General features: G+C 36.9%; 2 protein-coding genes across 3 annotated transcripts in view; one reads left to right on the forward strand and one right to left on the reverse strand.

Moving 5' to 3' along the window:
* The window catches only part of Arhgap42 (Rho GTPase activating protein 42), a 261,757-nt gene extending 256,014 nt beyond the window's left edge, over nt 1-5,743 (forward strand). Inside the window, exon 24 of the mRNA XM_027930617.2 lies at nt 208-5,743. Within this exon, the coding sequence (XP_027786418.1) occupies nt 208-296 (89 nt within the window). The 3' untranslated portion in view covers nt 297-5,743. The remainder of the gene's footprint in view (nt 1-207) is intronic.
* Pgr (progesterone receptor) overlaps nt 1-14,931 on the reverse strand; it is a 150,118-nt gene that overhangs the window by 27,357 nt on the left and 107,830 nt on the right. The gene's annotated exons all lie outside the window — the stretch shown is intronic.

A 14,931-nucleotide genomic window follows, 5' to 3' on the forward strand; every position in this document is an offset into this window, starting at 1 on the left:
ACAGAGGTGAAAGAAACATACCCACCATGAGTGCATACACAAACATATGCAGATATGTGAAAACAAAGAGTATTTCAACATTAAAGGGATCATAGCACTGTTTTGTTTGTGAATTTATGCATACAATCTGACGTGGATTTGTGTTTATATAATTATTTGAAGCTAATGTTGATTGAGTGACATGTATTTTTTTCTTTATTTTGCCAGTGTACCCATCAGTGGAACCAGGATGGTTAAAGGCAACTTATGAAGGCAAAACAGGACTAGTTCCAGAAAATTATGTTGTCTTCCTCTAATACTATTTAGTGGATGGCAGTATCTTCATGGTATCCATGGTAACAAATAATAAGTGCTATGATTTTTATCTGACACAGATATGGGGATAGCCCACTAAATAAAAACAGTCAATTTCTATCAAGTTCTTCACCAGCGGACTATGTAGCTCCCTATTAATGGAAAAAGAAAAAAATGTTTAAATTGTGGTCATTCTTTTTTGGCTGGTTTCTTATCTTAAAAAACCTTGCTTTTTTATGGTAAAAATAGTTCTCCACAATGCCTCTTCCATAGCACCTATAGAATCTCAAATATTGTGTTCAAGACTATATTCCCAAAAATTTGGAAACCAGAAATTTGCTATATGGATTTTAAGATTTGTCCTTTACTGCCTGGCATTCTCTGAGGAACTTTGAGATCAATACTTAAAAGTGTAATTTAAATTGTTCATTATTTTTTTTTCGTAAAAATTATACTGCTTTTTATATGATTGTTTTGCTGGTCCTAAACATTTCAAGGAAATATAAGTCTTTGTTCTAACATTATTGTATTTGTTTTCCAAGTAGATAGTAATATTTCAAAAGCAATGATGTATATAATGTCTGTTAAAAAAAAAAAAAAGTCAAATTATGTCATACACTGATTCTGTAAACAATCCACTCAGAATTCCAGACAACTTTCATGAATTTAGAGCAGGGATCAGCAAGCTGTTTCAAACCCAGAGCCTCACACATGCTTGGCAAGAATTATCACTGAGCCACATCCCAAGCCCAGCAACTATTTCTATAAAGGCCTGAGATAGTTAACATTTTTGTGGTGGGCTAGATTTCACTTGTGGGTCATAATTTACTCACCCCTATTTTAGAGGATGTGTAAAACTATCTTCATAATTTCTAGATTTTTACAAAATTTTACATTAAAACATAAATACTAAAAAATCATATGCACATATCCTCTACCAGTAACATTTTAATGGTATCACAAGAGAATAATTACAACAATGAGAAAATTATATAAGTGCAGCTCAGAGACATGCAACTGAAATTCCACTTGTGACACTGTAGTGTCAAAGTATTTTGATAACATCCAGCTTTGGCTTATGAGGTGTGTTTTCATGTTCTTGAAAACAGTAATGGGGAAGCTGTTTGGCTTCTAAAGTATATATGTTATTAAAACAAAATAAATACAAATATATAGGATTCTTAAATTATATTAAGCAACAAAGTTTGAAATTATGCCATCATCTTGAACAAAAAATCTATACATGGTTTCCTATTATGGCATTCAGATTACTAGGAATTTCACTGAATTTATAGAGCATAGAAATAGGTATTTACTATCAAATTATGCATATCATCAACTGGTTATGTATCAGCCATTTTTCTATTATTCCTATTTTAATAATTCTAATATATTATTTCTATAAATATCTATGGTAAAGAACTTCTCTTCATGAGATTCCAAAAGGCTGGTTGCCTGCCACCAGCTACCACAGCCCTGCTGTGCTTGGCTTTGACATCTTATTGGTTACTTCAGTTTCCCCCACTTTAGAAACACTCAGGTATTTACTGTGTAAAACCTTTTACATATTATAATATCAATTCCACCTACTTTTAAGTTAATATTCTAGAGCTAATAAAGATGCACACAACTATGCCTCAGAGCATTTATGCTTTTAAAAGTAAAAATAATGGATTATAATTAAATAGTAAAGAGGGTAATAGTAGAGAGACAGTCACAGCCAGGAAAAATATCAGTGGATTGAAATAAATGAATGAAAAAAATATTCCACTGTTAACAAAAATCAGTAATGTTATGTGAAAATCTGATGAGTTTGTCCTTTTCTTTTTCCTCCTGCTATTTATCTCTGCACTATAATGAGGTATTGCTGGAACTTCTTGGTCAAGTGACCCTCAGTAGTAGTAACAGTGTTACTGGTACTGTAATTGCCCTCTGCTGGAACAGAAGGTAGCCTTTGCAGTGTACCAGTCCCCTGTCTATTTGGCCCCCTTCAATTTAAGCACTCTTACCATTATCTGCCATCTGGCTAGATTAGGACCTTTCAAAGCAAATTAATTTTCCTTCAAAGACCAACCTGACTCTAAAAGATTCAGAATCTTATTTCACTTGCTGCTGTATAAAGAAATTTCAACATTTTATTTTAACATAGGGTGTCCCTCCTTCTGAGTTGTCTGTAAGCTAATTCCACTGATGTTCAGTAAGGAATTAACTGCACAGGATGTGGGTATGACATCCGGCTCTCCTTTCTAATGGAGAGACCTATACTGTAGCATAACATATGGTCTCTTTCCTGAAATAAACTACATGCTGGTTCATGTACTTTTGTTTGAAGTTTTGACTTTTTAGATTTGTAGGAATGGTTCATTTTTCTTCATATTGATTACATGTATAAGCAAGTTGTGGCCATATACTGGAGAGAGGCTAAGACTGCTTTTCCCTTGAAGTTAAGTTTCCTGTGAAAAGGTGTTTTTGAGCACCAAGAACAGGTTCTCTAATACATGTGGAATATTAGTCAAAAAAGTAATTAACAGCACTCATGGAAACAGCATCACAGTCTGAATTATAATGGTGTTGGAAGTTGAAGATTCGTTAGAATTGCCAGAGTCAAATCTTTGAAACACACGGCATGTGCTCCCAAACCACTTCTTTCAGTACTATCAGTATGAGGATAAGATTGAGGGTCTAAATTAATCATCTTGTATGTTATGTGAAAATATCCCTGAGTACAGAATATGCATTTCACAGGTGACTTTTGTTATGCCATTGCTCTAAGTTTAGTTTATAGAAAATAGTCATTCAACTGAAGGATTTTTCTGTATTATGTGTGAATATATGAAAAGTGAATAATAATCTTTATATTCCTGTAATGTCCATGAAGTATGAGGGGGAATCATTTTTGTGTGGTGTAAGTGATTTCACTTGTCTGTTACGTTGGTTCTCTGTGCTGTGTATGTGTATAAGCATAACCTGGTTTCTCAACCATGGCTCATTTGCTGGTTCTTTGAGGAATGATGGAGAGAAAAAAAAAATGTACCTTCTATTTTCCATAACCTCAAGCTATCTGATTTCCAAATAGAAAAAAATAAAGATATATGAGTCTTATTTGTAATTATTAGTTACATATTGTGACATGCCTTCTAAAAATCTACTATGTTGTGAAGAAAACAAGTCTTTTACTACAATCGTGTGAAACTGACATCTGCCAGACTTCTTACTCTCAGCATCATTCTTCAGGTCTGTGTAGAAAGTATTGTGTGTCATTCATATGGATGTTGTCTTAGAAGAGTTCCTCAGACCCTCACCTTAGGCAACTTCAGTTTTTAACACAGGTTGAGTATCTTTATCCAAAATGCTTTCAACAAGAAATATTGTGGATTTTTTTTCAATATTTTTGCAATAATTACATATATACAAGATATCATGTACACACAAACATTATAGAGGTGAGATATGACATTCGTTTTTGTTCCATATACACCTTATAAACTTAGCCTGAAGTTAATTTTATCTGATATTTAACAACTTTGTGCATAAAATAGTTTCATGGTGTGGGATCTTCCATTGCTGGGGTCATATAATTTCTCAGAATGTCTCAGATTTTGGGAGGCTGGAGTTGTGGCTCAGTGGTAGAGTTCTTGTCTAACACATGTGAGGCACTGGCTTTGATCTTCAGCACCACATAAAAATAAGTAAATAAATAAATACATGAGTTTTTTTGTTTGTTTGTTTTTAAGTATCAGATTTTGGATTAGGGATACTCAACCCATAATAGCCCAACTATATATTGATAATACCTTAATTAGCATTAAGAGTGCCAGCCTGATTTATACTTTATCAGCCCAAGTCAGGCAGACCAGCTTAGGAGCAGATTTTGTTCTTTGGTTTCATAATACATTTGCAACTTACAGCACTTATTATTATGACCTCAAGTCACTGGGTGAGACTTCAAAATCATATCTTCTGGTAAAGATAAAAAGCAATGGCTTGACTCTTGTCCAGAATTTATTTGGCTCTTGAGCAAAGGTTTCCACCTTAGGGTAAAATTGCTCTGTAATTTGGCCTCATTTACTTTTATGTTATCTTTTGAAATCCAAACACATTTAGAAACAAGGCTAGTCTTTCTGAACAATCCATGTCAGCCTATCTCCTGCTGATTCACAGACTTAATAACAGGTATTTATAAGCTAGTCTCAATTTCCTGAGCACATTGACTGTCTGCTTCCATCGTTTCTATTACCTTCCTGCTTCAGATGTGCAGATTCTATTGGTGATAACCTTGGGAAAACTCAGGATTATGAATGGTTGTGAACTTTTAGAAGATAATAAACATGAATAAGATTTTTTATAATTTTAGGGCAGCTGTACCCATTGCTTTAATAATCTGAAGTAGGAATGTTGACAGCACTCAGAGTAAATCATTGGCAGAAAACAGATCAGTGTGTCCCAGACCAATGTTTACAAGCTGTTTATGTGGGGAGGGAGTCCAGCAGGTCACCACTTTACCTTAGGCACTCATGAGGGAGAGGCCAATGTCAAGGGTGAATATGTACTGGTGCTAAATGGAGATAGGGAGTCCGTGCATTTATTGAGAAGTTTCAAAAGGCAAAGACTATTTTCAGTTATTATGAGCATAAATATTCTTTTCCATTCAAGATGCTCATGTACAGGGCAGCCTGAGGAACTTCAGTATCTTAGCGGGGTGGAGGCTGAGAGTACCAAAACCACCTCAGTTAGATGACTGCTGTCTCCCCTTTGTACCATCTCCCACATCTTCTAGGGTTGAGAGCAATGCAATTGTGCCTTGAATCCACTCAGACTCTTGGGTGAAAAGCATGCCTTGTTTTCTATGTGGCAGCATGTTACAAATTTGACTTTCACCAGCATATCTTCAGCCGCCTCCTTTCTGCAAAGAATGGTGCCTCTAGAGCCAACCCAAGAATACTGCCTGCACAGGAGTTACATTAAAATCCACGTTATCACCACGTATTGAAGGCTGGAATTTTAAAAGTTCTTTTTGAACTCTGATCAGAAACCTTTACAAATAGGAAGTTTGGCAGGGAAGACGCCTGGGTTTTTAATTCAGAATTCTATTTATATACTGTTAAAATTTGAGGTACTATAGTTTATATAAAAGTTGGATATTTAGATATTGTATTTCAGTACTAGGAGCTTCTTTGCAGCCATTAACGTGACAAATTAAGTAATAAATATGATGAAAATGATTGTTGGTAAGTTATATTGAATTTTTTGTTTATTTTGTAGTGTTTCTATATTTATCTGCACTTTGTGTACATACATACATACACACATGCATATGCCAACATGTAAATAACTTCATGTTATTCATAATCTAAACTGTCATGATATCTGTAATGTATGTTAACACTGTGTTTTAAATTACTTTAAAAATAAACTATATAAGCACGTTTTAATTTAGTCTTCGTACTTAAAGACCCACTGTGTTGGACCACAGCTCTCTTGGCTTCATACTAAGATTAAAATAAGATTTCTAGTACTGCAAATGGTTATTTGTCATTTGTATAAGTAGAAAATCATAGCAGAATTTGTTGACCTTTTCTTGAAAGATTAATATTATGAGAGATCAGGAAAATATGATATTAATAATGTGTTCACAGAGGAGAAAGGTAAATGGACCATAAACAGAATATCAACAATAACGGGTAAGCAGGCTTATCTGAAATTTGTGTTTGCAGAAATTTACAAGTGTGCTGTTTTAGTCAGCTTTTTCACCACTGTGATCAAAAAGACTCGACAGGAACAATTAGAGGAGAAGTTTATTTGGGGGTCACAGTTTCAGAGGTCTCAGTCTATAGAAGGCTGGCTCTATTCCTCAGTGCTCCAGATGAGACAGAACAACATGGAAGAAGGGTGTGGCGGAGGAAAACAGGTCCAGACATCACACCAGGAAGCAGAGAGAATGAACATGCTATCCTCACCACAAAATATTAACCCCAAAGGCTCGCCCCCAATGATCCACTTTCTACCTGCTTTCACTTATCACTCAGTTAGTCCTTATTAGGAGATTGATTCACTGGTTGGGTTAAGGCTTTCATAGCCCCATCACTTCACTTCCAACTCATACATGAGTTTTGGGGGGACACCATATATCTAAACCATTATGTGCTATGAATGAACTATTAACATGTAATTATCTATTGGCTTATTGACCTTCTTGATCACTATTTGACATCTCACAAAAATGTTGCTTTTCTCATGGTGAAGAAAGAAAAGCATGTATTTTGTGTAGAAAATGGATTATTAAAGTGCAGCACATTGCCTTGCCAAAACTAAGCCTGTCAAATTGGTCATTGAGCATTTAACTTGGTTTGACCAAATAGATTATAGTTTTTATCATTATCAGAACAGAGGTAATAAATTCATGGCAAAAGATTTGTTGAGATAAAAAGAGTAGTCAGTTACAGTATGGATAAGCTGGAACAACTGTTAGTAGATATTGAGAGATAATATGGGTTGCCTGACTTTTAGGAGTGTTGGGTTGGAAGAAATTGACATAATGGAATCCCTTATGATTAATATTTTAGAAATAAACTAGGTGTTAGTGATCAAATCCGAAATGGTTTAGGCAACAAAATAAGTAATGTATTGGAAGTTTAGATTGTAATCCTGCTTATAAAATAGATATCATGAATCCACACTGATTAAATGGTAATCAATTTAGGGGCTGGGGTTGTGACTCAGTGGTACATTACTTGCCTCACATGTGTGAGGCACTGGGTTCAATTCTCAGCACTGTATATAAATAAATGAATAAAATGCAGGTCCATCAACAACTTAAAAATATTTTTTAAAACATGGTAATCAATTTAGCTTATATAAAATAAATCGATAGAAGAACCAAATCTTCTTTAGAGAAATATTCCAAATGATTATTAGAAATGTAGTTACTTTCCCTTCTAAAAGGTAGAGTTTAAGCCTCTCCTATTTATAGATGGGCTACATTTAGTAATTCACTTTCAAATACCAGAGTGTGGGAAACTATCATAGCTTTAGAGAAAAGAAACCTACCCACCCTGTCGGAACCCAGTGATCAAAGTTAACATCATCAGTTATACCATGTCCTTGACTTGCACCCCAAGACATGTGAAGAGCATTTTACCTCTGTGGTGTTCTTTTCCTAAGCCCATAACTCCAGCGAAATCATGAGGAAAACATCAGACACATCCAGGTGGAAGACATTCTTCAGAATGTATATAAGCCCAATACTCATCAAGATTATTAAGGTCATGAAAAATAAGAAATTACTGAGAAATTGTCTCAGATGAGAGGAGACCTAGGAGACAAGATACTAAAGGGAATATGGAAGACAGCATTGGATCCCAGAAAAAAAAAAAAAAGAAAGAAAAAAAAAGACAATGGAAAACCAATGAGGTCCAAATAAAGTCTAATGTTAATGGCAAAAGAGAAAAATGAAAACTCATAAAATCTGTCCACAAAGTGATACAGTTTGCTGGAGCCACCTTAACCATTATTTGTAATTCATAATGCTCTTATTCATAACTTAAGTACTTAGTCTGATTCCCCCCATTAAATCATGATCTCTGTGTGTAAGACATGTGTCCTGTTTGTCATAATTTGAAAACCTCAGCTATGTTAAACTTACAGTTGAAGTTTTTGGGTCAGAGGAGTTGTGCTGTTAAAATTGAAATGGCCCAAAATTGAGAAGACAAATCCTAAGTTTTTAATACAACTTTTACTGCTGTTAAGAAAAGTTTATTCCAGCATATACAGAAAGGCAACATGTGATACAACTGAAATTTAGGAAGCTGAAATTATTAAATTTAATAACTAAAGTTTGATGGGGTTAATAATTGGCTGTAAGGGCAAAAAAAATAGACTCCCTTTTCTTCATACTTTATGTAAAAATAAATAAAAAATATTAGTTCTTCAAAAACAATACAAATAGAAGAAATATTAGGAGTTTAACTGTGTAAAGAATACTATCTCAAGCAAGTAATTACAAAAAAACACAAAGATAGTCTTGCTGACCAAAAAAAATTTGAAATTTATATAGAAAAACATCATGGAACAAGATACCTTTTAGGCTGGAAAAAAGTTAACGTGAGACAGAGGATATTCTCAATATGCAAAACACTCATGAAATAACAGGAAGAATTAGCGTAATGGAAGTATGGTCAATAAGCACCAATGACTAGTTTAAAGAAGAGGAGACGCAGATTAACAGATGAAGAGGTTTTAGCCTCACCATTAGGGAAATGCAAATTAAAATACAATAAGATGCCATTTTTCTCACCTAGATGATAGAAATAACATCCAGTTCTGTGGAGGCTGCAGGGAAATGAGGACCCTTATTTGTGACTTTTGTATAAATTGGATTTTCAATATTTTGATCCAAAATGGCAAAATTTAATTTAAAAGTACACATAGGTCATGATTCTTATAATTCAACCTCACTAATCCAACTTAGGGCAACTTATAAAAATACCACATTAAAGGGGCTGGTGATGTGGCTCAAGCGGTAGCACGCTCGCCTGGCATGCGTGCGGCCCGGGTTCAATCCTCAGCACCACATACAAACAAAGATGTCGTGTCCACCGAAAACTAAAAAATAAATATTAAAAAAAAAAATTCTCTCTGTCTCTATCACTCTCTCTTAAAAAAAAAAAAATACCGCATTAAAGACATGTTCAGGACATTTAGCATATTCTTAATTTTCAGAATATTCTTAATTTCCAGAACTTTAATTCAAATGTAATATTCATAGTTTGCAGACCTAACTTTTAATTTTAAACTTTGTCTCCAGTTTGCTTTCTGGAAGACAGTTTGATGCTTTCAGATAAATTTAGTTAAGCAATTTAAAAAAAGGAGTAGATGCAATTATCTAACCTCTAGTCTTGGGTGGTGAGATTTTAGCTGAGACTTAAATTAAGACAGGACTAGAACCATAAAAGGGGACATGAATGAGTAAGAGTGTGTGTCTGTGTCACCTGAGGAAACAGGATAAAAACACCAAATGTAAAACAGTAATGCTACCAAACAAAATAAGATCAGAATCAAAAGTACTTCTACTGGTCAACATTACTATCCCCTGCCCATGTGGTTTTGAGCAGCTTCTTTCTTTTGATTGATGTGATGGTTGTGACTTTTCTGAAAAGGTTAGAACAGACAAGCAGACAAGACTAGCCTCTGGCTGCTAGGAGATGCATGATGTGTCCGGGGATGTGACATCTTCCAGGAATCTGATGTTCTTATTTCTGCAACTGATTGCATCCTACTTTCATCCTGCCCAAGCTAGGAAACAGGTAATTTTTTTTTTTTTAACTTAGAACTTCCTAAATGTATACAGTGTTTTAACTTTACAAGTTTAAAATTCACACAAAATCTAACAATCTAGGAAATGTAGCCCTCTCCTTTCATAAGTATAAGTAAGACCTATAGATATTTAATGATTGCCTGTGGTCACATGGCTAGTATGTGGTAGAGCTGGGACTTTTCACTAAGGTATTTTCAAACTGATTTCCATGGTCTTTGCTAAACCAATGTTTCTCCATTTCAGGTGTTGGGAATCCCCTGTTTAATTTTTGTTATGTTCAAATAGTAGCCTTAATTATATTTGCTTAAGACAATCAACTCAAATCTATACTAATTTGTAATCTTGTTATACCATATTTATAAAATATACTTTTAATATGATAGCTATTTTCCCCCAATACATGTAAAAAATAAGGGCATGACTATAAGGTCTGTTCAGGTGAGAAGCATTGCCTTAAACCAAAGCCTCTCATAATGGAGGCTTAAAGAGCTGACTTTTCTTAGTAATTATGAAGTTTGAATAATGGAAACTTGGAGTATTGCTTATGGTTCAACTCTTCTCTACTTCCTCTGCAATTGTGAGTGTGGTAGAAGGAGGCAAGAGAATCAAAATCTTAAATTAAAACTGAGAAGTATGATAGTAAATCCTTAAGAAATGACAGTCCTTATCATGGGTTCCTCCCCCTTCCTATGCATGTATGTCTCTCCACCCATCAAGAATTGGAGCTTTATAAATGCTTCTGTATCTGGGAGAGCCTTATGACTACCTTTAGTCATGTTTTACTAATTTGTCTTAGTCTTTAAGAGTTTTAGCAGCTTGAAGAATCCAGCCTCTGAAGATGATTAGGGCAGTCTCATCAATATGGGAATGCATGAAGGAAGAGACCATAAAGAGAGGAGCCCCCAAAAGTTTCAGATGTGCAGGCCCAGGCCCTGGTAAGCCTCCTCCTGGGCATCCCTGCTTCCAAGACCATGGGATTGCAGGTTCCCAGTATATCAGTTAACATATAAATTCAGCGACATGAAACAGAGAACAGGGATTTTAAACAAAATAGAGGATTCTCTTTTCATGTCACAAGCAGATGTTCTAGATGCTCATGAATCAGTTAAGGACCCAGACTCCTATTTTGTTGCTCCATCAGAGAGTATGCTTATCTTAGTGGTATGGTATCATTCAAATTTTTCCAAGCAGCAGGATGAAAGAATGGGAAGAAGTGCTTGCCTCCTGTTTTGAAGAACCAACAAGGAAGTTGTGCATATTTATTATCTTATCACCTTGGACACACTTTGCACCAGAAGAGGCTAGGGAATTGTGTTACTCAGCTTTTTGACAGAGTGACAAAATAAGTAATAAAAACACAGGATAAAAGATTTATTTTGGTTCATGGTTTCAGAAGTTTCAGTCCATTGTTACTTGGCTCCATTATTTCTGGGACTGTGGTGAGGTGCAAACTTATGTCAGGGAGATCCTGGCAGAGCAACTCACCTCATAGCAGCCAGGAAGCAGAAAGAGAGGAAAGGGCCAGGAACAAGATCTAGTCTCCAAGGGCATGACCCCAAAGATTCATTCCCTTTAACTAGGCCTGACCTCCAGTAATTTTCACCACATTCCAGTAATTACTTAGCTTTGAATCCCTCAATGAATTAATCCATGGATGAGGTCAGACTCCTCATAATCCAGTCAATTCCCAAAATCCCTACCTTTGGACATTGCTTCATTGGGGAACAAGGCTTCAACACATGAGCCTTTGGGGGATATTTCAGACCCAAACCATAACAAATATTTATTTTGAGCTATTATGTCTCCAACTAGAAATTGCCCTGATACATAGCTGCCAAGGGTGGAACTTGGAAGTAAGTGCAACTGACTACTTAGCTTGGGATGTTAAGTCACTAGCAAGGGTAATCCTTATAGGCAAGAAACTGTGTCCTGTAGAGTATATATAATTTCAGTGTATACTAAATCAGAAACAAACTTCTGGATCATCCTCTTCAGGACTCTACATAGCATCTTGTCCCTGCATTACGGTTTCTTCGAAGCATATAATGCTTGGATTATATCTGTCCACTACTTATTTTTGATCCACCAGACTCTACATTCCATACAGTTAGATATTCTAAGTTCAGAGATGGAGCTTCACAGAAGTTGTCTACTCAAAATATGGTCTGTCTCTCTTTTTTAAGTTAATTTTTTATTTATATATGATAGCAGAATACATTACAATTCTTATTACACATATAGAGCACAATTTTTTTTCATATCTCTGGTTGTATACAAAGTATATTCACACCAATTCATGTCTTCATACATGTACTTTGGATAATAATGACCATCACATTACACCATCATTTCTAACCCCATGCCCTCTTCCTTCCCCTCCAACCCCTCTTCCCTATCTAGAGTTCATCTATTCCTCCCAAGCTCCCTCTCCCTACCCCATCATGAATCTGCTTCCTAATATCAGAGAAAACATTTGGCATTTGGTTTGGGGGGATTGGCTAACTTCACTTAGCATTATCTTCTCTAACTCCATTCATTTACCTGCAAATGCCATGATTTTATTCTCTTTTATTGCCGAGTAATATTCCATTGTGTATATATGCCACATTTTTTAATCCATTCATCTATTGAAGGGCATCTAGGTTGGTTCCACAGTTTAGCTACTATGAATTATGCTGATATAAACATTGATGTGGCTGTGTCGCTGTAGTATGCTGTTTTTAAGACCTAGGAGAGATAGCCATGTATGAGTGCACCTTTTCCCCCACATCCTGGCCAACACTTATTGTTATTTATCTTCATAATAGCTGCCATTCTGACTGGAGTGTGATGAAATCTGAGTTTCGATTTGCATTTCTCTAATGGCTAGTGATGGTGAACATTTTTTCATGTATTTGTTGATTAATTGTATATCATCTTCTGAGAACTGTCTCTTCAGGTCCTTGGCCCATTTGTTGATTGGGTTATTTGTTTCTTTGGAGCTTAGTTTTTTGAGTTCTTTATATACCCTAGAGATTAGTGCTCTATCTGATGTGTGAGGGGTAAAGATTTGCTCCCAAGATGTAGGCTCTCTATTCCCCTCACAGATTGTTTCTTTTGCTGAGAAGAAACTTTTTAGATTGAGTCCATCCCATTTATTGATTCTTGATTTTAATTCTTGCACCAAAGGAATCTTCTTAAGGAAGTTGGGGCCTAATCCCACTTGATGGAGATTAGGGCCTACTTTTTCTTCTACTAGACGCAGGGTGTCTGGTTTTATTCCTAGGTCCTTGATCCACTTTGAGTTGAGTTTTGTGCATGGTGAGAGATAGGGGTTTAATTTCATGTTATTTCATTTGGATTTCCAGTTTCCCCAGCACCATTTGTTGAAGAGGCTGTCTTTTCTCCAATGCATGTTTTTGGCACCTTTGTCTAATGTAAGATAATTGTAGTTTTGTGGGTTAATCTCTTGTCCTCTATTCTGTACCATTGGTCTACCAGTCTGTTTTGGTGCCAGTACCATGCTGTTGTTGTTACTATTGCTCTGTAATACAGTTTAAGGTCTGGTATAGTCATGCCACCTGCGTCACTCTTCCTGCTAAGGATTGCTTTAGCTATTCTGGGTCTCTTCTTTTTCCAGATGAATTTCATGATTGCTTTTTCTATTTCTATGAGGAATGTCATTGGGATTTTGATCAGAATTGCATTAAATCTGTATAGTGCTTTTGGTAGTATGGTCATTTTGATAATATTAATTCTGCCTATCCAAGAGCAAGGTAGATCTTTCCATCTTCTAAGGTCTTCTTTGATTTCTTTCTTTAGGGTTCTGTACTTTTCATTATATAGATCTTTCACCTCTTTCATTAAGTTGAATTTTTTGAGGCTATTGTAAATGGGGTAGTTTTTTTTTTTTAGGCTATTGTAAATGGGGTAGTTTTCCTCATTTCACTTCCTGAGGATTTGTCACTGATATACAGAAATGCATTTGATTTATGGGTGTTGATTTTATATCCTGCTACTTTGCTGAATTCACTTACTAGTTCTAGAAGTTTTCTGGTGGAACTTTTAGGGACTTCTAGGTATAGAATCATATCATCAGCAAATAGTGCCAATTTGAGTTCTTCTTTTCCTATGTGTATCCATTTAATTTTTTTCGTCTAATTGCTCTGGCCAGTGTTTCAAGAACTAGGTTAAATAGGAGTGGTAAAAGAGGGCATCCCTCTCCTGTTCCAGTTTTTAGAGGGAATGCCTTCAATTTTTCTCCATTTAGAATAATGTTGGGAGAAGATGGCCGCTGCGTACGGGGGTTGCTGAAGTGCTGAGCGTGGTGCTCAAAGCAGTGGCTTTAATAGAGATTTCGCACAGTCTGTTAGAGCTCCTTTCACCGTTAATCTGTAGCGGACCACTTTGCCAAGCAGCAGGAAGAACAAAGAAATCGAAAAAGAGACGCTTGGCTCCCGGACGCTTGGCTGCTCAGAGCCGCGGGCACTTTGCTCCCATCTGCTTCCTCTTTCGCTTCGCTCTGGGCGGAGAAGCTGAATGTGTAATCAGCAGTGGATTGTAAGTACCTCAGGCAAAGAAAGCTCAGTGCACCCCGGCTTTTTTTTTTTTTTTCTTTTTTTTTGAATATTTTTTATACAGGGAGAGTTTGTGGATTGGGATTGTTGGCGGGGCTGTGGTTTCTGTGCGGAAAATCCACTCCGCGGGAGCCGCCATTTGCTTTCTGCTTGCTGTCTTGATGGCTCTGTATACACTGTCCAGCAGCAGCATCTAGAGGTTGGAGCTGGGCTGCGTGCTGAGCCCTGTCCTCCGAAGGCTGGACTGCAGCCTCGAGCACCTTGGTGGCCTATTCGCCGCTGCACCTTCCGGCAGAGCCTGCTCTGGGGTCGTTCTGCACCCCCCTGCCAGGGGACCCGTGCTCCGGAGGAGGGGGACGGAGAGCCGCGGCGGCAGCCGCTTGGGCCCCTGGGGCCGGGCACCGGGCTGAAGAGCTGCGGAGGCCAGGGCGGCTCTGCTACGGTCGCAGACAAGTGCGGCGCTCGTGAGCGCGGCCCAGAGACGGAGGCGACTGCAGCAGGGTTTCATTTCTAGAAATCTGGACTGGAAACAGAAGCAGCAGTTTGTATAATCCCAAGAACTTGCTTATGCCAGGAAGCTGTAAGGGCAACATGAATATCACTGAGGAGATCTAACATGGTGGCAGGCGCAGAGAGATCAAGTCTCTGACATCTTCAACTGCGCGGGCATAGGGAGCCGTAAACTGTCTAAATGCTGTTTGCTCAGGATCACTAGGCAATGCTGAGCTGACGTGGATCTGGGGTGTACAGGCTGGGCCCCTCAGAACA

The sequence above is a fragment of the Marmota flaviventris genome, chromosome 9 (assembly GCF_047511675.1).
Source record: "Marmota flaviventris isolate mMarFla1 chromosome 9, mMarFla1.hap1, whole genome shotgun sequence".
Taxonomy (NCBI): domain Eukaryota; kingdom Metazoa; phylum Chordata; class Mammalia; order Rodentia; family Sciuridae; genus Marmota; species Marmota flaviventris.